The sequence below is a fragment of the Macaca thibetana genome, chromosome 5, assembly GCF_024542745.1.
Source record: "Macaca thibetana thibetana isolate TM-01 chromosome 5, ASM2454274v1, whole genome shotgun sequence".
Classification (NCBI taxonomy): domain Eukaryota; kingdom Metazoa; phylum Chordata; class Mammalia; order Primates; family Cercopithecidae; genus Macaca; species Macaca thibetana.
In genome coordinates, this window is record NC_065582.1 from 146,404,719 (window position 1) to 146,428,146 (window position 23,428).

Consider the following 23,428-nt stretch of genomic DNA (forward strand, 5'->3'; position numbering starts at 1 on the left):
GTAGATTGATGGTTTCCTTCCAGCTCTAAGCTTTTATGACGTATTATTTCCTGATCTAAGATTCTATGACTGTTATTTCAGGAGTCCTAGGAACATGGATTAATATTTAATTTCATGCATGTTTTAAACATTCCTTTTTCATTATGTTTAAATTCTATGAAATCAACACGTTCGTGCCTGAAAAGCCTCAGTTCTGAGCTGCACTTACTTGTTATATAAGACGATGTCCGGCCTCCACACGAGGTCACTGGGGATCCTGATGGAGTCTAGGCCATCATACTGATCTCGGTCCCACGTGAGATAGGCATCGTGCCAGATTTGGCGGATCCACAAATAGGCGGTCAGAATTTGGTTTCTTTCATCCTACACAATGAATGCAGATGTAACTTTACCTAGCAGACACTTGAAATGTCTTCCATTGATAGGACACTTGTTCTTCACAATAGGAATTTCACAAACACTCATCTATTTTCAATAAGTAAGTGAGAGCTTTATTCTTTATTTATTCTATACCCTTGATTGACTACCAAGATCATTCTTTTCCTCCTAGATTTAGTGTTCAGAATGTAAAGTGGACAAATATTTAAGTCTTGATATCTTTGCATGGATCAACTGCCCATATTTCCTGAAAATTGATCAATGAATGACGTACTTGAAAGCAAAAGTCAGGAAATAACAACGTGCAGAAGGAAAATCTTTCAAGTTTCATAACATTGTGTGATTAAATATAGATAAGCACTAATAAGCTATGCCATCTTAAAACACTACCTTTTTTAAAAAAAATTGAGATTGGCCAGGCGCGGTGGCTCATGCCTGTAATCCCAGCACTTTGGGAGGCCGAGGCAGGCAGATCACAAGGTCAGGAGATCAAGACTATCCTGGCTAACACAGTGAAACCCTGTCTCTACTAAAAATACAAAAAAAATTAGCCAGGCGTGGTGGTGGGCACCTATAGTCCCAGCTACTCAGGAGGCTGAGGCAGGAGAATGGCGTGAACCCGGGAGGCAGAGCTTGCAGTAAGCCAAGATCACACCACTGCACTCCAGCCTGGGCAACAGAGTGAGACTCTGTCCCCCCTATCCCCCCCACCCTGCCAAAAAAAAGGATTGAGATTAAATTCACATTAAAACTCACCATTTTAATCATTTTAGAAGGGAACAATGCACTGGTTTCCAATATATTCACAATGTTGTGCAACCATCACCACTGCCTAACTCAAGAGCATTTCTTTCCCCCGCAAAGAAACCCCATAATCATTAAGAACTCACTGGCCATTTTCTCCTTCCTCCCCGCAGACCCTGGCAACCTCTATGCTGTTTTCTGTATCTACGGATTTACCTATTTCGGACATTTTATATAAATGGCAGCATACAGTATGTAACCCCACCTTTCCTTAGATTTTCTAAGACTGTTATGGTTAATGACCAGGATTAGGTAACATTTCGTGAAATTAATTAGTTTTGTAGAAAGCTTCCTTTTCCCGGCGTTCTCTTCTCCTACCAGCTTGCATACGGAGCTATCATTCCCTCAAATTCCCAGTTAAGACATTCTCTTTAGAAAGCATGGTTGTTTATCCTCTGAGAATCATTCCACAGAGTCAGTACCATGTATTACTCACCATATCCTTAATCTGAGAGAGCGTAATCTGCAGTGTGACATTCAGGACTTTATCTGTATCTTCCACTGGACGAAGAGCATTGGAATAATCTTCAAAAAGGTCATTAAACAACTTCTGAGCATATTTTCCATCTGCCGTCTCCACAGCTACTCAACAAGAGGGATCTGGATCAACCTTCAGAGTGTTGTATGTATTTCAAGACAAAGAACACAAGACTGAGGTCTAAAATGGGGGATGGCCCAGCACTGGCGAGGGACAGCTTTGGGTGGATGGATGAGTTGTTTTTCTGGCATGCCCTACCAAGGTCAGAGGCAGTAGCAAGCACGGAGCCCTTCCATGCGGTGGAATCATCTGTTTTGTCTTCCCCGCCCTGCCCCACCTCCCACCAAAGCAATAGCCCCAGATGAGACAAGATGGTTACATGTCACCAGCCGCTCACCTCTCAGTCTGGAAGCAGCAAAGTAAATCCAGCAAAAGGAGATGCAGGAATGGGACCAGTTCATCTTTTTCCTGAGCCTCTATAATAAAGTCTCGGTCAGGCAGCGTGGTCTTCCGCTTCTCCCTGTGAATACGAAGGATCTGGGCACAAGGAGCCCACACTGCCGCAGCCTTATGGCAGCAGCTGGAGAGCTCAGGCTTGCATTGCACGCAGGACCTAGATCCTGAGATCCAGGCCTGTCCTCCCTCCCCTCCAGTAATTTGAGACTGGCAACTCCAGTGGCTGAGATGCCGGGAACCCAGGGTGCGTTAGGTCCAACAGTGCTGTTCTGGGGGGCCATCTAGGGTCCCTAGCCACTCTCAGCAGAAACAACCAGACAGAAGAGGAGGTAGATGCAGGCAGCAGGGGTATGCCTGACACCCCAGAGACTCCATCTAAGCAGAATGGGAGCTTTCTACACCCACCATGAGCAGATTCAGCCTGAGTCTGGGGACTAAGGGAAGCCTAACGGATTGAGCCATGGGACGGCTGTCCAGAAAGACTCTACGCGCTTTTAGCAGCGTTTGAAGAGGGAAAGAGACACGGTTCTATGATCTCCAGAATATATTGGCATTTTGGTTTTTCTCTGCCTCAGCTTCTGATCCCTCCGGCAGCTGTCCCTCTGGGCACGGATCTTGCATAGTAAATGTTTGTGAGTATATGTGTGAAGGGGTGTGCTGGATGGGTGGATATTCACCCACTTAAGAAGCAGCAACACTGTGAGTTGGATTTGGACTTGACCCCCTGGGTTCGACTGCCAGCCCAAACCCTGACGAGCTCTGTTATTCTGGATAAGTCACCGAACCTCTCTGAGCCTTCCAGAACTACAGACTGGGGAAAATAATATTTCCTCTCTCTAGAGCTACTGAGGTATCTGTATGTGAAAGCACTTTCTAAATATCAGTAATTTTCATATTTGATCAGCTTTGCAGATCCAGAATTTCTATGTTTACCAAGTCACACAGGATTTACCAGCTCAAAAAAAAAAAAAAAAAAAAAAAAAAAAAAAAAAAAAAAAAAAAGAAAAACTGGCTCAAAGGCTGACCAAATCAGCATGAGAATAATAACCAATGGTGATACTACTAATGATGATACCCTTTGCATTTGAATGCTACTTCATATAAAATTTCAGTCATTTCTCATGTGTGATATAATTTTACTCCTTTAGAAAAATGTCAGTTTTCAATTGCTCCTTACTCTGTAAACTCATGTCTGCCCTTCCTATTGCCTGGAGAATCTGCTTTGGAAAACCATATTAAGATAATTTGGTTGCCTGGAATCGAAGCGAGGAAATTGGATAGCTCTGTTTCATCAGGTTACAGCCGCCTGATGAGTCACCCCATCCCTCTTCGGGAATGTATCCTTTGAGTGGAACAGACACTCCAGCCAACGGCAAAGTGTTTCTTAATTGCCTGTCCCCTTGTGTTGCTTGTGAAGACATTATTTTTCTGACGTCCCTAGTCTGACTCATTCATCAAATGACACAGTTCCGGGTGCCCACGCTCAGTCCTCCTTCAACAAACCATCCACTTTGGAATCTCAGAGGTGGAAGGTACTTTTGAAATTGAGTTTAATGCCTCACTTCCATATGAGGAAACTGAGGCCCAGGGATGCAGAGTGGCTTCCCTCCAGCAGTGATCGGCCAGAAACAGGATCCAGGCCACCTGCCCCAATCCACTGTGCTCCCCGCCCCGTTAACAATGCATCTCTTCCTTCTCATCGTCTTTCATCAATATGGCTTTTGATGTCAGGTGGGTGGTGACTTTCTTGTGTGTAGAGGATCTTTACCTTATATGTCTTTGATTCCTTACAGCACTCATAGGGAAGAATTGTAGTTGACACAGGGCCTACCTTGAATGGTGTCGCCTCCCTTCCTATCCCACTCCCCTCCTTTCAGGGTCTCTTCTCCCCTCAGGGAACCTCTTTTAGGTTGAAGTTGCTGAGAACCTTTGCCCATTGGGGTCCAGTGTCCTGGGGGGCATCCCTGACTCCATTCCAGGAGGATGACGGCAGTGCTCCCGTTCTTTAGAATAGAGTCCTGTCTGACAAAGAATCCTAGTGAATTCTATGGTTAAAAGATCCTCTGCCCAGCAGCAGCGTGGGGATGGGAAGAACAAATACCTTCATTCTGCTACATGTGTTTTTTAAAACAAAAATTACAAGAGTCAAACGTCATGTTTTGCAAAGAATGTTTTTCCCACAAATGAATATGGCATGAATACTTTCTCCATTTCATTAAATACAGGATCAGAGCATTTCTAACCTGTAAAGAGCTCTTCAAGGACCATCTAGCTGAGGTCACTCATGTTACAGATAAAGAAACTGAGGACTAGAGAAGTCAGAAGCCTTCACAAGGACATAACCCATTGCCCTGACTCTCAATACAGTGCTCCTTACACAACACTAGTGCAGCTGGTGAGGAAGTTCAGAGGAAATCAAGGTCAAGTGTGCCTTTAGGAGGTTTGGGAATGCACTTCCTTTCAGCCAAGGGCAGGTGGGACCTCGATCTGCCCCACAGGAGGGTGGGTAAAGGATGCTGACTCTCCACCGAGAACCATGCCAGAGACCCTCAACCTCTCCAGGAGCCTGGGCTCTTTGCAGAGGAGTGCTGTCCTAGGTACTCAGAGCCATGACGCCTGCTAACCAGTGCTTCACAACTCACTGAAACGACAGGAGACACCTCAATGGGACGCCATTCCCAAGGGCCTATTTCACTGCTTTCTAAGTTTGCTGGATTTATCCTGGATATATGTCTTGAAAAAAAAAAAACTCTCAAAGTTGCTTTAAAAGAGAGCTATGTGAATTCCTTCACCTTACACCAGAGTTTAGGATAAGCGTTGGTAGTTAGGACGCAAAGTCATGCTGAAAGGGCTGCCCATGGCACCACTCTCCAAACATTTTGGGGTTTACTTCTGTCTTTGTTTTCTTTCTTTCTTTCTTTCCCTTTCTTTCTTTCTTTCTTTCTTTCTTTCCCTTTCTTTCTTTCTTTCTTTCCCTTTCTTTCTTTCTTTCTTTCTTTCTTTCTTTCTTTCTTTCTTTCTTTCTTTCTTTTTCTTTCTTTCTTTCTTTCTTTCTTTCTTTTCTTTTCTTTCTTTCTTTCTTTCTTTCTTTCTTTCTTTCTTCTTTTTTTTTTTCTTTTTGAGAAGGAGTCTTGCTCTGTCGCCCAGGCTGGAGTGCAGTGGCGCGATCTTGGCTCACTGCAACCTCCATATCCTGGGTTCAAGCAATTCTCTGCCTCAGCCTCCCAAGTAGCTGGGATTACAGGCACCTGCCATCATGCCCAGCTATTTTTTTTTTTTTTTTTTTTTTTTGCATTTTTAGTAGAGACGGATTTTCACCATCTTGGCCAGGCTGATCTTGAACTCCTGACCTCGTGGTTCACCTGCCTCAGCCTCTGAAAGTGCTGGGATTACAGGCATGAGTCACTGTGCCCGGCCACTTTGTTTTCTTGGTCAAAAGCAGCATAATGTAGAGTTTAAGAGCACAGACCCTGGAGTCGAACTGCTTGGATTCAAGTCCAGCCCCACCACTTACTAGCTGTGTAAGCTCAGCCAGATTATTCGAGCTCAGCTTCTTCATCTATAAAATGGGGACAATTATAAATAGTGCCTACCTCTTGGGGTTGTTTTGAGGACTGAATCAGTTAATGCATGTAGAACCCTAAAAATAGTGCTTGACCATAAAATGGCTAGATAAATGATCATTAAAGGGGAAAATGACATGCTAAGCATGTCATCTGTAGCTCAATGCCACTATTTATGTATTTATTTATTTATTTTTCCTCCCCTCTTCCTCTCCCTCTTCCATCTCTCTCTCTCTCACTCACCCAATCTCTCTGCCAACTTCTTGATAGGCCTGGTTAGAGGATAATTGTTTTATGTGACAAGCAGCTTGTACTGTGGGTGGGAGAATATCAGTCCTACTATTTTCGTGTTGCCCTTTTTTATTGTGATGTTAATATTATTGTCAGTACACCGTGGATTTATTTATTTGCTTCCTGATTTCTGCAGTAGTCTTTTTAATCCTCTTATCCACTTTGTGAGAGTTACCCAATCTAACTCTGTCACAGAGATTGGCAAACTCTTTGCAAAGAGCTAGATAGTAAATATTTTCATCTTGGCAGGCCATATGGTCTCTGTACCAACTACTCTTCTCTGCCATTGTACTATGAAAGCAGCTTATGGCAAAATGTGTGACTGTGTTCCAATAAAACTTTATTTATGAAAATAGGTGGCAGGGCATAGTTTGTTGACCCCTGATATAGATAAACAGATTCATAAATCCACTTTGCTCATGAAAATTGCAATAGGGAACAGTGTTCTAGATGAAGAAGGGGCAAAGCCTGCAGGGAAAAGGGCTTGACGTGCGCAGATGCATGGCAGGGCCAGGGCAGACTCTGACTGCAGCTCAGCCAGTGAGACTCAAACTGCCTTCCAGCAGAGGCTCTGGGCATGGAAGACGCCTTTCTAATAAGGAGTCAGAAATATAAGAGAACTGGAAAGAGTAGGAAGCAACCCAGTTGGATGTCTGGAGGCGGAGCAAGCCTCCTCACTTCCACAGGATGACCGTGAGAGTGTCGTGGGCAAGGAATTAGAGTTTCCAGATATAGGTGATGGTGGGAACTGTGGCTACAGCCAGGCCAGGGGCTGGCAGGGTGAGCAGCAGGTTAATGGGCCAGAAGTTCAAGTAAGTCCCTCTGGGGTCCCCATGAATAAGGACAGGCCTGGAGGGCAGAGCTCTGGCAGTTTCACTGAGAGGTACAGAGTCCCAGAGCACCGTTTTGTTTCTAGATTGCTAGAAATCCTAGCAACTCCCTTCCCCAGATGTACTGAAATCCATTGGCCTGGGGGAGTGCAGGTTAGATCAGAACAAAAGGGATTCAGGAAGGGGAGGAAGGAACAGCGGGCCTGGAGCTCATTATGGTATGGGCACCAAAAGGCAATCACGCTAGGCGTGGAGCTGATTCTCCTTTTGTGACTGCACGTCTGTGTCTCACTCTTGTCGCACTGTGTTCTGGCTCTGCCAGCGGTGTGTAGTGGACTGGAAGACTCTTCTGAGTAAAACCCAGCGGGACAATCTGTCTTGGTGCTTCTGGGCGTCGTGAAGGAAATGTCCAGCTCTTGAACTTTCCCAACCATGACTTCAAACAGATCCAGCTCCTGCGCATCACCGTCACTTCTTCTCTCAAGCCCCATGTATTAGTCTACTGGGACTCCCACAGCAAAATACCACAGACCAGGTGAATTAAAAACAGAAATTCGCTTTCTCACAGTCCTGCCTCCGCACCTGAGGACCAGCTCATCCAAGAATCAGCTGGAAGTCCAGACCAAGGTGTGGGCAGGGCTGGTTTCTCCCGAGGCCTTTCTCCTTGGCTTGTAGATGACTGTCTTCTCCTTGTGTCCTTGCAGGGTCTCCTCTGTGCATGTCTGGGTCCTAATCTCTTCTTCTCATGTCCCCATGAATAAGGACAGGCCTGGAGGGCAGGGCTCTGGCACTGCCCTAAGAGATACAGAGTCCCAGAGCACTGTTTGGTTTCTAGGTTGTGACCCCGTTCCCCGATTGTACCCAGACCCATTGTCTCCTCCGATGAAATTAGTCCCACCCCAATGACCTCACTTAACCTTAATTACCTCCTTAAAGACCATATCTCCAAATGTGGTCACATTCTTCAGTACTGGGGGTTAAGCCTTCAGCGTGTGAATTCTGTAGGATGCAGTTCAACCTGGAACACCCCACGTCCAATCTGTGAACGAATCCCGGCAGCTCCACCTTCACAATATATCAGGAATCCAGCCACCTCTCCCCACCTTCCCTACTGTCTTCCTGGTACAAGCCATTGCTGACTGCCATCTGCACCAACTGTACTTGCCTCCTAGTAGCCAAAGGTGCCTCTGAATTCCCTTCTCCAGGTAAGGGCCAGACGGTCATTTTATTCCATTTCATTTTGTCTATTTTTTATTTTTATTTTTTTAATTTTAATTTTTTTTTTTTTTTTGAGACGGAGTCTCACTCTGTCACCCAGGCTGGAGTGCAGTGGCGCGATCTCAGCTCACTGAACCTCTGCTTCCTGGGTTCAAGGAATTCCCCTGCTTCATCCTCCCAAGTAGCTGGGATTACAGGCACCTGGCACCACGCCTGGCTAATTTTTGTATTTTTAGTAGAGACAGGGTTTCTCCATGTTGGCCAAGCTGGTCACAAACTCCTGACCTCAGGCAATCCGCCCACCTCGGCCTCCCAAAGTGCTGGGATTACAGGCGTGAGCCACCGTGCCCTGCCTATTTTTAAATAATTTATAAGATGGGGGTCTCACTATGTTGCCCAGGTTGGGGTGCAGAGGCTATTCACTGCGCTCCCTCATGATCATTGTGCACTGTGACCTCCAATTCCTGGACTCAAGAGATCCTCCTGTCTCAGCCTCCCAGACAGCTGGGACTACAAGTGCACGCCACCAAGCCCAGCCGGGTGGTCATCTTAAAACACACGTCTGATCATGTCACCCCTCTGCCCAGTGGATTCTCTCCAGTGGATTCTCACCTTATTTGGAATAAAAACCAAAATCCTTACCAGCGACTACAAGGCTTTACGTGATGTCTCCCCCGACTTTCCTTCTCCAACACTCTCCCCCTCACTCACGTAGCTCCAGCCTTGCTGACCTCCTTGCATTCCACACGCACACTGTGCCCCTCCTTCTGCTCCCTTTGCCTGGGGCACCGTTGGCATCTCCTCCTGACTCCCTTTCTTCTTCCTGGGTTCTGCCCAGTGCCTCCTTATCAGAAGCCCTTCCCTGATGATGCTGCATAGAGTAACATCCCAGCCCTGTCTCCATCTCCGGGATCCACTCTTCCTCGCACTTAGGACCAGCTGACGTGTGTGTGTGCATTGCATTTGGTAGTTATCATTTGTCCTCCTACTAGAAATTAAGTTCCACAAAAGTGGGGGCTTTGTCTTGTTCTGTGCTGTTCTCCCAGCTACAGAGAGGATATTAGAGGATATTTGTTGATTGCACCAATGAGTACTATCTAGGATGAGAAATCTAAGAAATTAAAAAGGGAAAGGCCAGCTTTCAGACAAAGTATGGTGGGTATATTTCCTATGAGTCATAAGCTTACCTGATTTTTTTTAGCATTCACGGCCAGGGTGTTATTCACAGCCTTACATTGTCAGTCTACTGCTGTGTTATATTTTAACCTACATCAGAACAAAATTCCTTGAGAACATGGACCATAATTTTTCCCTTATACATAGTCCTAGCTCAAGGGAAACAACCACCAAGTCCAGTTAGCAGCATCTGCCACGGATGCAGGGGGAGGGTGTGGAGGCATCTCCCCATGTCTCTGCTGACCTGATGCAACAGAAAGAACCTAAGGACGCAGGAGGAGTCCTATGGCCCTGGTTCAAGTCCTAGGACCACCACTTGCTAGTCATATGAGTAGTAATTATTTCTCAGAGTCTCATTTTCTCATTTGTATAAATGAAGATTGTAATATTTTACCCAAAAGGGTTACTGTGAGGATTCAAGAGAAAGCAGATAAAGTACCAAGCACACACCTGGAACACAGCAAGACCCTCAGTGAATGCCACGAAGATTCCCCTCGCCGAACCACACAGGCTACAGTAGTCAGAAAGCACCCACTGGTAAAAAGAAACTCATAAAGTTGCCAATAGAAGAGCCAAGTTCATGAAGAGACATGAGTGGGTGATAAGAGACATGCAGTTTTCTGGGTCAGGAGAGCAGCTGATATATGATCCAGGGTATCGGGTATGTCCAAGTGAGCGATCTGGGGACTACAGCGGGCTCTGATGTCTGTGCTTTGTCAGAGGGTACATACTATTCTCCCTGAAATCCCCTGAGGGAATATATTTGAAAGCTATAAAACTGTACGGTGTGGCATAGGGTATCTCCTGGCTTCCTCCTGTTTCTGGGGTCTTTCTTCGCTGCGTAGAGAAGACCTTATCCATGGGAAATTTCTGTCCTCAACGGTAGCCCACTTGCTCCTTGGGACTTTTCAGACATTTTCTTTTGTTCTTGAGTGTCTGACCCCTTCTCATCCCAGGAGGTTCTCACCCCACTGGCTCTGCTTCCTCTTCTCATAGCAGACCCTGCAGTCACAATTGTGCAGTATTTCCCTGCTCATTGCAATCACCGTCTCTCTGCTAACATTGTAAAGAGTTAGGCAAATGACAAGCCTGGGAAGAGGCACAAGGGACACGCTCTGCTCTTCTGTTAACAAGTAGCACGCTACAAGGATGCTAATCATAGAGAACAGGAGCTGGGAGATTCGGAGACAACACTGTGCAAACCCAGCGGATACCCTTCCCAGGCTATTCTGAGAGCTACCGGCCCCCAACCTCTCCCACAGCTTCTGCCCCCTGAGAAGCAGCATGGCCCCATGGCCCCAGGACCTCACTCATCTCCCGCTCCCCCATCCTCTGCCCTGTCCTGGCATGTCCCTAAAAGGGACATGTTAAAACCGAAAAGAGGCAAGGAGGTGCTTTCTCCCAGGAAGCAACGCACTGCTCCATCTCCCACCCCACCTGCCCTCAGCGTCTCTTTGGCTAGGCCTACTTAGCTGAGAGCAGCTCCGTGGGTATGAATGACCTAGGCTCCTGCTTCTGGAAGTGTGTTTGGAAGGAAGCAGGGAAGATATTGAAAGGTAAAGCAGGAAAACTGGAAGATTTTATTCCCAAGTTTTTTCCTCGAAGACACTTTAACTTTCTCCATTTCTTCTTCTCATTTACCTCACCATCGCCATGGACATAGGCTCTGTACACCAAGGAGCTGAACGAGAGGAATCCAGGAGAGCCACAGAAAGGACAAGGGAAACCAGTGCAGGGGGGATGGGCGTACATCCGCTGACCACGTAAAAGCCAGGCCAGAAGCTAGGCCCTCAGACACGTTAGGTTTTCTCAGTGCCTTTCAGAGGCATCTTGGAGCCTGAAAAAACAAAAAGAAAAAAAGAGAGAGAGAGAGAACATTGGCAATACTAATCCTGTTTTGTTGTTGTTGTTGTTGTTTGTATTGGTTTGTTTGTTTGTTTGTCTGTTTTTTTAGACAGATTTTGTCTCTGTCGCCCAGGCTAGAGTACAATGGCGTGATCTCAGCTCACTGCAACCTCCACCTCACAGGTTCAAGCGATTCTCCTGCCTCAGCCTCCCAAGTAGCTGGGACTACAGGCATGCATCACCACACCCGGCTAATTTTTATATTTTTAGTAGAAACAGGGTTTCACCATGTTGGCCAGGCTGGTCTTGAACTCCTGACCTCAGGCAATCCACTCACTTCAGCCTCCCAAAGTGCTAGGATTACAGGCGTGAGCCACTGTCCCCAGCCACTAATCCTGTTTTTAAACTTTGGTATTTTTATTTATGATGAAATATTTTGCATTAATTTTGATGTTTAGAAATATTGTATTAAGGCCAAGCATGGTGGCTTACACTTGTAATCCCAGCACTTTGAGAGGTCGAGGTGGGTCGATCACTTGAGGACTTCAAGGCCAGCCTGGGCAACAAAATGAGACCTCATCTCTACCAAAAAAAAAAGGTTCTTTTAACCAGGCATTGTGACGCATACCTTCAGTCCTCCCCACATGGGGGAGGCTGAGGCGGGAGGATCACTTGAGCCCAGGAGTTTAAAGCTGTAGTAAGCTATGATCACACCACTGCATTCTGCTCTGGGTGACAGATAGAGACCCTGTCTCAAAACAAATTTCTATATTCATTACTAATATTTTTGGCTCCCCCTTAAATGTGCAGTGGAAGCAAGTGCCTCTCTGCCTCACTCTGGTCCTGGCCCTGATGAGATTTAGCCTAGCTGATGGAACTGGTCAATTCACCTGGTTGATGATTTTTTTTTCAGAAAGAAAGAGTGAAAGCTCTAAAAATAATCTTTAGAAATCAAAGTATTTTTTTTAAAATGTGCAATTCTGCTACAATAATTAAGAAAAGAGTGAAAGTCTCAGTCACAAAAAGAAACCAAATTTAGACACAATTCAAATCCTTTATCTTCTGACAAAGCCAAGGTACTTCACCTTCTCAGCCACCAGATGTCTCTGTACACTCCCCGCAGGCCTCTGCACAGGGCACTGCAGATAACGTCATATGTGAAATCGGCTGTTTTTAACCAGCTCTAAAGAGACAGCACATACAAAGAAAAAAAAAAACAGTTTGAAACGTAACAGCTTCAAATACCAAATGTACAGTGATCCACCCATTTATCCAGGATTTCTGGCTAACAGCCAAGTGCTTATGATAATAAAATCTATTAACAGATTTAAGCTAAGAAATAGATTATTAGAGTCAGGTTGTCCTAATCAATACACTTTCTAGAATGTTCCTACTTTATTGTTTTCTCGTACCTTATCCGGATTAATTTCTAATGGAGTATAATTCTGCAAGATCAAAATAGAGTATTCCAGGAACTAACTCTTTCCCTGGTTTGGAGGACTAGATTTTACCGAATTCTTTAGGGTAGGGAATTTTTTTTGTTGTTTTTGTTTTTGTTGAGGCAGAGTCTCACTCTGTCACCCAGGCTGGAGTGCAGTGGTGTCATCTCGGCTCACTGCAACCTCAGCTTCCTGGGTTCAAGTAATTCTCCCGCCTCAGCCTGCCAAGTAGCTGGGACTGCAGGTGCGCACCACCATGCCTGGCTAATTTTTTGTTTATTTTTTGTAGTTTTAGTAGAGACAAGTTTTCACCATGTTGGCCAGGCTGGTTGTGAACTCCTGACCTCAAGTGATCCATTCGCCTTGGCCTCCCAAAGTGCTGGGATTACAGGCGTGAGCCACCACGCCCAGCCTAGGGTACGGAATTTTGAAAACAATATTTAAACCTTTTGTATATGTTTTTTAAAAAATCAGTGCATGAAGTGCTATGGGGGGCCCAGAAAACAAAGTAGTGGGAAGGTTGTACTATTCTTTCAAAGTAAGTTTACCTCGGCTTGTTGTCATCCTTTCCCTTCACATCCTCACCTCCCCTCTCAGAAGAAAATGTAACACTTCAGTGAACAGACCATTTCCTCTGAATTTAACTTTTTTGTGAGTTGTTCTGCAAATAAGCACTTCGTTCAACACCGTGGGGGACCATCGATCCTTCTTCCAGAGGTCCGGGAAAATGACTCTTGGGAGAGGCCTCTGTGATAAGACTCCATGAGCTTCTCCAGCTCCTCTAACACAGCATTTGTTCTTCATTTTAAAATTGCTAATCATAACAGTCACGATAGGAACATGGCCGACGTTCACAATGAGGTGCTCTCTACTCATTTTAGTACAGTCATTTCTCTGGGTTTCCACGGCAGTAAAACTGCAGCTTTTCTTCTAATTTCCTGGGCAGTTCCTCCTCATCTGCTTCTTCCCTCAATGTTGGATTTCTCAGGATTCAGTCCCAAGCCTTCTTCTCTTGGTCAAGGTAGAAGAAAATCTTAGCAGTTATAATGAAACCTCAAACTATCCATGATGTCAAATTAGTTGCATGTCCTGAAGAGGATTGCCAGCCACAGGCTCCATCCCTCATATCTAGGTAGCTGCATTCTTTCTATGAGTCATCTGGGCTTTAAACGGCCATCGAATCACAGGCGGTTTTGTTCAAATGCAGATTCTGAGTCAGTAGGACTGACTGAGGCTGAGATTCTGCATCCCACATGATGCAGATGCTGCTGGCCCATGGACCACACTTTGAGTAGCAAGGTTTAGATGATCATATAATTATAATGAGATATTGATAAAACATACCTAAATTATCAATCACACCAACAGACCAAACCAATATATTATAATGGCTGAACTGGGATAGGGAAGTTGATTTTGAAAAATTTAAAGACTACATGCCTCTGGTTTCTAAAACTCAAACTCCATTCGAAGAGAAAAGGGACCTGAAAGTTCCATGACATCCAAAACGAAATTCTATTTTTCCAAAGGGCCCAACCTAAAGATTGATTGTGCAGATTTGAATGAATAGGTCCAGTACCAAGAATCAATTCTTTTGTAACTCAGAATCTGCAACTTGAGCCAGTCTGAATTTGGGGGGAGGGGGAGAGAAAGAAGGATGATCATATTATTTTTGCAATCCTAAACTGATATAGAAATAGGAAACCCAGAAAGGTATAAAATAAAATGAGAATTAAATTTATGCATATTTATCATCAATGTAGATGACAAACAGTCTTAAATTCATGATACTAGCAGTTTTAAAAATCAATGATGGGCCGGGTATGGTGGCTCATTCCTATAATCCCAGCACTTTAGGAGGCCGAGGTGGGCAGATCATCTGAGATCAGGAGTTCGAGACCAGCCTGGCCAACAAGGTGAAACCCCATATTTAGTAAAAATACAAAAAAATTAGCCGGCTTTGGTGGAGCACACCTGTAATCCCAGTCACTCGGGAGGCTGAGACAGGAGAATCAATTGAACCCAGGAGGTGGAGGTTGCAGTCAGCTGAGATCACACCATTGCACTCCAGCCTGGGCTATAGAGCAAGATTCCATCTCAATAAAAACAAACAAATCAAAAAACAAGTAACAAAATCAATGATGGGCCAAGTGCAGTGACTCATACCTGTAATTCCGGCACTTTAGGAGGCTGAGGCAGGCAGATTGCTTGAGGCCAGGAATTCGAGACCGGCCTGGCCAACGTGGTGAAACCCCGTCTCCACTAAAAAATACAAAAATTAGCTGGGCATGGTGGCGCACACCAGTATTCCCAGCTACTTGGAGCCTGAGGCAGGAGAATCGCTTGAACCTGGGATGCAGAGGCTGCAATGAGCTGAGATTTCCCCACTGCACTCCAGCCTGGGCAACAGAGCAAGACTCTGTCTGGAAAAAAAAAAAGTTACAATGTTATATCATAATTTCTGTAATCTTTGTGATAACTAGTATATTTTGCCAGTTTTTAAAGTTGTTTAATGTATTTAAGATCCAGTGGATTTGTGTTGTAATTTTAATTAAGAAAAAAAAAAGAGCTTAATTTAGGCATGCATTTAACACGTTTGGGAAAAAATATTTTCTTAAAAGCTTGTTTTACTTTATTAGTTATAAATGTACTGCATACACAGAGAAATGCTGACTGTTGACTAAAAGAGTGCTAATTACTTCACAAATTTATGAGAAGGTCTTGCCGACCTTGTAGCATATCAAACGTGTCAAGTCGCTGCCAACGCAAGATTTCTGCGGTTCCTTTCTCCTAGAGTGTGCTTCTCCAACCCTTGCTTGCCTATTTGTGTGTCTGTGTGCTTAATGACTCTTTTATCTTGGATTGTGAATTCCGTGACCATGGAAACAGTTTGCCATGGTCATCTTTATACCCCTGCAAAGGTTTCTGGTATTATCCCATTTACAGAAGGCAGGCTTGGAGAGTTTTAAGTAGCATGTCCAAGTTGCAGCGCTGGGGTAGAACCGAGGTCTCTCTTACTTGTGAGCCCATGAACATTATTGTGACACTGAGTTTAATAAACAGTGATCACTGATTGAATGCTGCTCAGGTCATCTGCTGTGTTGTGCAGACACAAAGTCACAGAATTATGGGACCTCCCAGAGGTTTCCTTGAAAAGAACATTTGGAGCAAAACTTTAAACACTAATCCTTTGAAGAGCCAAAATCATAGAGAACCCAATGCAAATACACATCTGTCATTTAGGCCTTAATCTAAATTATGCCCCTTGCTCTTTACAAAACTCCATGGACTGATAAGAAAATGAAGGCTGTGCAAAGTGATATTGCCCAGCTTTTTGCCTGGAAAGGCAGCATAGCATAGTTAGGAGTAGTGAAGAGTCCCTGAAAGGATTCTGGGTTCAGGCTGGCTGGGTTCAAATCTTCCAACTGCCACGTTTTAACTGGTGGCCCAGGGAATGTTGTTTAAACTCTCTGTGTTCAGTTTACTCATCTCTAAAGGGGGCAAAACAAAGGCTCTACCATGAGGTTGTTCTGAGGATTGAATGAGATGATACACATAAAAAGCTTACAACATTGACGACATCTCTAAAAGTAGATAGCAAACATTTGCTTCATGTCTGATAATCTATGACAGACGCTCAACTCTTACTTGAACCCAGGACTTTAGACTTGAATTTCTTTTCCACCAGATCAGACTATACTGCACCATCCATTTTGGCTAGAACGTGCTAACATTTTTGCCCTGCAGGCACAATCTGCCCTCTGCATAGCTCTCTTCCTCGTTTCCATGGCTGCATTTCTTTTTCCTGCGTAATTGAAAACCCCAACTGCAGAGGCAGGTTTATTTATAGCTGAAAAATTAGTGTTATTTAGCTTGAGCTTTTCTGCAACCATCAGTCCATTACTGTAAGAACATCCACATTTACATTGCAACATCCTTCTGTTTTCCCAGTGCCCTGTAATTCGTAATTAGCTACTCAAAACAATGTTTATTGAATGTCTATAGAGAAAGAAACCTGATCCAGCCTTTTTACATCCGAAACCAGTATCTACCCAGAGCTCAGACTCTCACATACCAACCACTTCCTAGACAGCTCTGCTTGGAGGTTCCATAGCTTTTCAGATGTGGCCAAAGTGGAACTCACCATCTTCCCCTGGCCTGCCGTGGGTTCCTGGTTTTGCTGAAGGAAGCCACCGTTTCCCAGTCCCCCATGCCAGATACTGGGAGTTGTCCCAGATTCCCTTCACATACTACTACATCCCGTCCACCACCAGGCTCCATCAGTCCTGTCTGCTAAACCCACGCCATCCCTCTCATCACCCCAACTCCCTACAAGGTAGTATCTCCTGGACTATTGAAAACCATCTTGGGGCTGGTCCTTCTTCCTTCAGTCTCCTTTTCCTCTAGTCCCCACTCACATTGCTGTTACATCGAAGTTTTGGATTCTGACCATGTTACACTCCCCTGCCCATCTGAAATCCTTCCATGTCTCTCATCACCCACAGGATGAAGGCCCTGCTCTAAGTAATGGCATAGGAGACCCTTCACACTCTCTGCCCCGCCTTCCTCACCAGATGCATCGCCTGTCATCCCACATAGCTTTTCTTCTTTTTTCTTTTCTTTTCTTTTATATTTATTTATTTATTTATTTGAGATGGAGTCTGGCTCTGTCGCCCTAGCTGGAGTATAGTGGCACGATCTCAGCTCACTGCAACCTCCACTTCCTGGGTTCAAGTGATTCTCCTGCCTCATCCTCCTGAGTAGCTGGGATTACAGGCACCTGCCACCACGCCTGGCTAATTCTTGTATTTTCAGTAGAGACGGGGTTTCGCCATGTTGGCCAAGTTTGTCTCAAACTCCTGACCTCAGGTGATCCGCCCACCTCGGCCTCCCAAAGTGCTGGGATTACAGGCATGAGCCACTGTGCCCGGCCCCACATAGCTCTAATAGCAACGTGATTTGCTGCACTCTCGCGGGCCTCCATGCTCTTTCCATGTTGCCCTCAGCCTGGAATAGTTGTACCCTCCATGCCCAACCAGTGAACAGCTTCTCTTTCAAGACTAATCAAGAAAGCCCTTTCCAACCTCCCAGGCAGAATTCTGTGCTTCCTCTCCTATGTTCTTGTGGTTTCTGATACATACTTCTATCATGGTGCCCATTCCATTACTCAGCTGTTTACCTATTGTCTCCCCGGCCAGACTGAGCATCTCTCAGATGCTCTATTTGTCTTGGTATCCCCAGTATTTGCTATACAAGAGGTGTCCAATAAATGCTCATGAAATACATGATTGTGGTGGTGAGAGCCAGGCCTGACAGGGGTCTCCTGATTGGCAGTGGCCCTTCTCCCATGCCACACTTCCCCAGGCAGTCTTGGCTGACATTCCCTGGGCAGTGACACTTCCTGGTGTCCGCAGTGAGAGGATGGTGACAGCTGAGTGTCTTAACTTGGGTCTTAACCTTACTGTGCACACACCTGTGCCAAGCATGGCTCCCTAGAGGGTAGCCTTAAGAGCAAGATGAAACAACCCTGGGTGTAAATGCACCTGGCAGAGAAACTAGCCCCATTGTGACCCAGCTTGTCAGAGTGGATCCCTGTTGCAGAAGGGATGTGCTGTGTTTGGGAGCTGACAGATTCCAGTCAAAATGGAAGGACCTAAATGAATTTAGATTCCACCTTTGACCTAGCCTGGATACAGTAGCTCATGCTTATAATCCCAGCACTTTGGGAGGCCAAGGCAGGCAGATCACTTGAGATCAGGAGTTCAAGACCAGCCTGGCCAATATGGCGAAACCCCACCTGTACTAAAAATATAAAAATTAGCCGGGCATAGTGGCGGGCGCCTGTAATCCCAGATACTCGGGAGGCTGAGACAGGAAAATCACTTGAACCTGGGAGGTGGAGGTTGCAGTGAGCCGAGATCACACCACTGCATTCCAGCCTGGGCGACAAAGAGACTCTGTCTCAAAAATAAAAATAAAAATAAAGGAAAAAAAAGATTCTACCTTTGACCTAAATCCAGTGTAGTAATGGCCAAGATAAGTACAAGCTCAAGAGTTAAGCGTCTGGAGAAAAGAGAACTGTATTTAACTTACCTTAGGTTGTAAGCCCCTCAGCAGAGGGGAGTGGGTCACCTTTTTGATGAGAATACATGTTTTAAGATAAAAATTAAAACCACTTCTGGCCAGGCACGATGGCTCACGCCTGTAATCCCAGAACTTTGGGAAGCCAAGTCGGGCAGATCACAAGGTCAGGAGTTCGAGACCAGCCTGGCCAATATGGTGAAACCCTGTCTCTACTAAAAATACAAACATTAGCTGGGCGTGGTGGTGGGCACCTGTAGTCCCAGCTACACGGGAGGCTGAGGCAGGAGAATCGCTTGAACCCGGGAGGCAGAGGCTGCAGTGAGCCAAGATCTGGCCGCTGCACTCCAGCCTGGGCGACAAAGCAAGACTCCGTCTCAAAAAACAAAAACAAAAACAAAAATATTTCCTAGTTTCCCAGCAGAAAGAGGCACTGAGAGGTGAGTTCTGACCAGAACAGTGCTGCAAAATCCACTCATCCTGCAAATATTTACTGAATGCTGGGCAGGGAGTTCACAAGAATTAACTACACATCATCTTGTCCTTCAAGGTGATTATGGAATATTTAGAGGAAAAAGACAAATTTCTAACAAAAGGTGAATAACAATAACAATAAAAGTTAAATAAGTAATGCAAGCAAGAAGACTATTTCTTTTTTCTTTTTCTTTTTCTTTTTTTTTAGAGAAGTCTCGCTCTTGTCCCCCAGGCTGGAGTGCAATGGCGCGATCTCAGCTCATGGCAACCTCCGCCTTCCAGGTTCAAACGATTCTCCTGCCTCAGCCTCCCAAGTAGCTGGGATTACAGGCGACTGCCACCAGGCCCGGCTAATTTTTTTGTATTTTTAGTAGAGACGGGGTTTCACCATGTTGGCCAGGCTGGTCTCAAACTCCTGACCTCAGGTGATCCGCCTGCCTCGTCCTCCCAAAGTGCTGGGATTACAGGCGTGAGCCACCGCACCCAGCCCCCCCTTTTTTTTTTTCGACAAGGTCTTGCTTTGTCACCCACTACAGTACAGTGGTGCAATCTCAGCTCATTGCAACCTGCCTCCTGGACTCAAGCAATCCTCCTACCTCAGCCTCCAGAGAGCTGGGACCACAGGCACTGCCACCACATCCAACTACTTTTTTTTTTTTTTTAATATTTTTAGTGGAGACAGGGATTTCACCATGTTGCCCAGACTAGTCTTGAACTCCTGAGCTCAAGCGATCTGCCCACATCAGCCTCCCACAGTGCTGGGAATATAGGCGTCAGCCACTGCAACCTGTCAACTCTTCCTTAAAGGCGTGACTCACTGCCAAATGAGAGGTTTGAACCAGAAGTTCAGAGAAGGGAAAGAGGGTTGGGCCTCCAGGGTGGACTGATCCATAGGAGGCAGAGACCAAAAACGAGACTCTCACTTGACAGACTGAACCAGAAAGATGGAGTGCATGGTGAAGGCGTGGGGGTGCATCTTGAGAGAAAGAAAGCCTTTGGAATTTGGGACTGGAGTTCGTCTGTTCTGTCATTTATTAGTGAGAGATCTCAGGCATTTTTAAAAAATCTTCTCTGCACCTCAGTTTCCTCATGGGTGAAAGGAATAATACTATCTACCCCACTGGGCTCCATGTATCATTCAGACCACAAGCATCTGTGGAGTCTACTTACACTAAGCCCTTTTGATAAGCCCTGGAGTACAAGATGAAAACAGAAGGGCCTGCCCTCAAGAGCTGCCAGATAAGGAGGGGCAGTCAATGTTGGTCCCCCTCTTCATTTACCTTCCAGGGGTCTGTCGTGCATGTGTGTGTGTGTGTGTGTGTGTGTGTGTGTGTGTGTGTGTGTGATGGAGTCTTGCTCTGTCACCCAGGCTGGAGTGCAGTGGCACGATCTCAGCTCACTGCAAGCTCCACCTCCCGGGTTCAAGCAATTCTACTGCCTCAGCCTCCTGAGTAGCTGGAACTACAGGCGCCCGCCACCACATCTGGCTAATTTTTTTTTTTTTTTTTTTTGTATTTTTAGTAGAGACAGGGGTTTCACTGTGTTAGCGAGGATGGTCTCGATCTCCTGACCTCGTGATCCGCCCACCTCGGCCTCCCAAAGTGCTGGGATTACAGGCGTGAGCCACCGCGCCCGGCCCAGGGGTCTGTCATTTTAAAGGACCAGTGGTCAGAACCATAAGCCACATACATGGAATGCAGGATATTGGTTCAGAAGTTTGAAGACAGAACAAGCTCTTCACCATCCACAACGGAAGGTTCCTGCCTTCCTGTCCCACTTTCTGTGAGGAAATGCATCTGTCCCTCTGGAGCTCCTGATTTTCAAAGCTTCTCCCCTGAGCTTTGATGAAGTCTGGGGGAGCCAGCGTCAAAGGCAGCACACTCTAGTCACCTGCGATGATTACCCAAAGAGCTGCTGTTGACTTCAAGTCACTTCATTTTTTTAATTGCAAAAGACAACCACTAGGGGGCCTAGGAGCGAGACGCAGAGCTCCGATTCCATTTATCAGGCAAAATGCCTTTCCTTCTTGCTGAAAAACGCAGTCAAGGTCAACGAAACACACACCCCGGGCTGAGAACAATACCTTCTGCACCTTCTGCAAACCCTTAGTGAAGAACGCATCTCCCTTGAGGCTAAAAAATATTCTTAACTCAACCCATCCTCCACAGTCCATCAGGCTGGGCCAAGGGTTTCTTAGCCCTGATTCCATTTTTCAGTGTTTCCTTCTGATTAAAAGCCCTTTAGCACAGCAGGATTGTCTATAATAATAGTAAATGACTCACATGATGATGAGGCACTCTTTTCACATCCTGAGTTACAATCCATCTTGTAAAGCCTTGCAGTGGCCTGAATTACAGCCCTGGATTCTCAGCAAAGGCACAGAGTGGGGATTTTTGCTTCATCCTCTCTCCCCTCTCAGTTTCCCACACCTCATGCAGAGGCTTGAATGTCTAATGTACTGTACCTACCTATGGCAATCCTCATTAAAATCAATCACTCATTTGCAAAAAAAAAAAAAAAAAAGCAAGCAAGCAAGAAAAAGAAAGAAAAAAGAAAAAAGAAGAGAAAGAAAGAAAGAAAGAAAAAAGAAAGAAAGAAAGAAAGAAAGAAAGAAAGAAAGAAAGAAAGAAAGAAAGAAAGAAAGAAAGAAAGAAAGAAAGAAAGAAAGAAAGAAAGGGAAAGAAAGAAAATTATCAAGCCCCTAGGGGCCTATGAGGTCACAGTAACTCAAGTCCCCATGACCAAAACTGAGTGGCAAAGCTTGTTTATCCTTAGCAGGAGTCTGCTTTTGCAAAGGTTCATCTCTTACATTTTCTGAGACACTCACGTACACTCCAGCAACAATGGAAATGAACATAATTTCCCAAGCAGGTTGCCTAGAAACCACTCCTGTGTTTCTGAAACTAATTTAAACATGAAAATTCAGCTCCTGACTCATGCCAGAAATGCACGTCATAATTTTCTCAGTATTTTACTTTCTTTTTCTCTCACATTACAAAATAATGCATGCTCATTGCAGAAAGAAATGAAAAGAATATGAAAATATAGAGGTCCAGAAAGTAAAGAATCTCCTGTAATCTCACTATCAGAGGCAACTTCTGTTGTCATTTGAGAATATTTTCTTCTAGGCTTTTTTTTTTCCTATGCATTTTTAACATCATGGAGATTATAAAGATTTTACACTGAGATTAATACTGAATTTAATTATCATATTTCAGCATTTCTCCATCTGGTGAAATTTTCAGAAACGTGATTTTTAAAAGACTGCATTATATTACAGTTCATTTTCCCAATATTAACCATAAATGCTAGATGTTTAGGTTATTTCTAATTTTTCACCATTATAATGTCGCAATGATCAACTTAGTACAAAATAGTTATTATATCTTTATTTCTTCAGGATAAAATCATAAAAGGAGTTTCAAAGAGGATAAACATCTTAAAACTTTTTAAATATTGAACTGATACATGTTTATGTTTTTTTAAATTAAACGGTACATTAAAAACAAATTTCTTTCTCCACTCTCTACAAGTAACCCCTGTTTCTGTGAATACAGAGCACATGTGTATCATTTGTCTATTTGACACTGTACATTGTTCTATCACTTGCTTTTTTGACTTACTGTGTCTCAGACATCTTTCCATATCAATTCAAATTGATCTATTCTTTTTAGAATTTGCAGAATATTCCATGAGATGATGTATTATCACTTATTTGCCCTAGACAAAACCTCTTAATGCACTGGATACATATGCAGTGAGCTGGGGTCCCTAGCAACAGGTCTGAATCTATACTGTTCCATCCACACCATACCTTTCCTGGGAGGGAACAGATGATGGCAAAGGTAACCGCCTTATCTGGCTGGAATTAGTATTATATTCTAACCCAAAGGTCTCCAAACTTTTCTGATCTCTCCATTTACTGATTGAAATTTTGAGCATGCCCCCATTTATGTATTTTTTAAATTTATAGATTACATACAGATATGACTTTATGAAAATAGAGTCACGTGCTACAAAACATTTCAGTCAATGTCAAGTGACCACATATACTGTGATCCCATATACTGTGTAACCATCATGTTACAATTGCCTACAATATTCAGTACGATAACATACTGTACAAGCCGATAGCCTGGGAACAAAGGCTATACCATTTAGGTTTGCGTAAGTACTCTTTATGACGTCCACATGATGATGAAATCACCTAACAGTGCATTTCTTACAAAATGTCCACATTGTTAAATGACACATGACGGAATTATTGTTCATATCACAGGACAGACACAAAAAGGGATATCTTAGTGAATATCCATTTTGAATTAAAGATGAAATATATCTATTAAATTATTTATTTCTTTAATAAATTCTATACAATATAATAAAATATTTTTG

General features: G+C 44.5%; 1 protein-coding gene and 1 long non-coding RNA gene across 2 annotated transcripts in view; both read right to left on the bottom strand.

The window, feature by feature from the left end:
* CHRNA9 (cholinergic receptor nicotinic alpha 9 subunit) overlaps positions 1 to 14,885 on the bottom strand; it is a 32,444-nt gene extending 17,559 nt beyond the window's left edge. Inside the window, exons 1-5 of the mRNA XM_050790395.1 lie at positions 14,645 to 14,885; positions 10,836 to 13,487; positions 2,058 to 2,180; positions 1,619 to 1,764; positions 209 to 363 (exon numbers count right to left, since the gene is read on the bottom strand). Of these exons, the coding sequence (XP_050646352.1) occupies positions 209 to 363; positions 1,619 to 1,764; positions 2,058 to 2,121 (365 nt within the window). The 5' untranslated portion in view covers positions 2,122 to 2,180; positions 10,836 to 13,487; positions 14,645 to 14,885. The remainder of the gene's footprint in view (positions 1 to 208; positions 364 to 1,618; positions 1,765 to 2,057; positions 2,181 to 10,835; positions 13,488 to 14,644) is intronic.
* The window catches only part of LOC126954671 (uncharacterized), a 217,549-nt gene that overhangs the window by 133,228 nt on the left and 60,893 nt on the right, over positions 1 to 23,428 (bottom strand). The window lies entirely within an intron of this gene.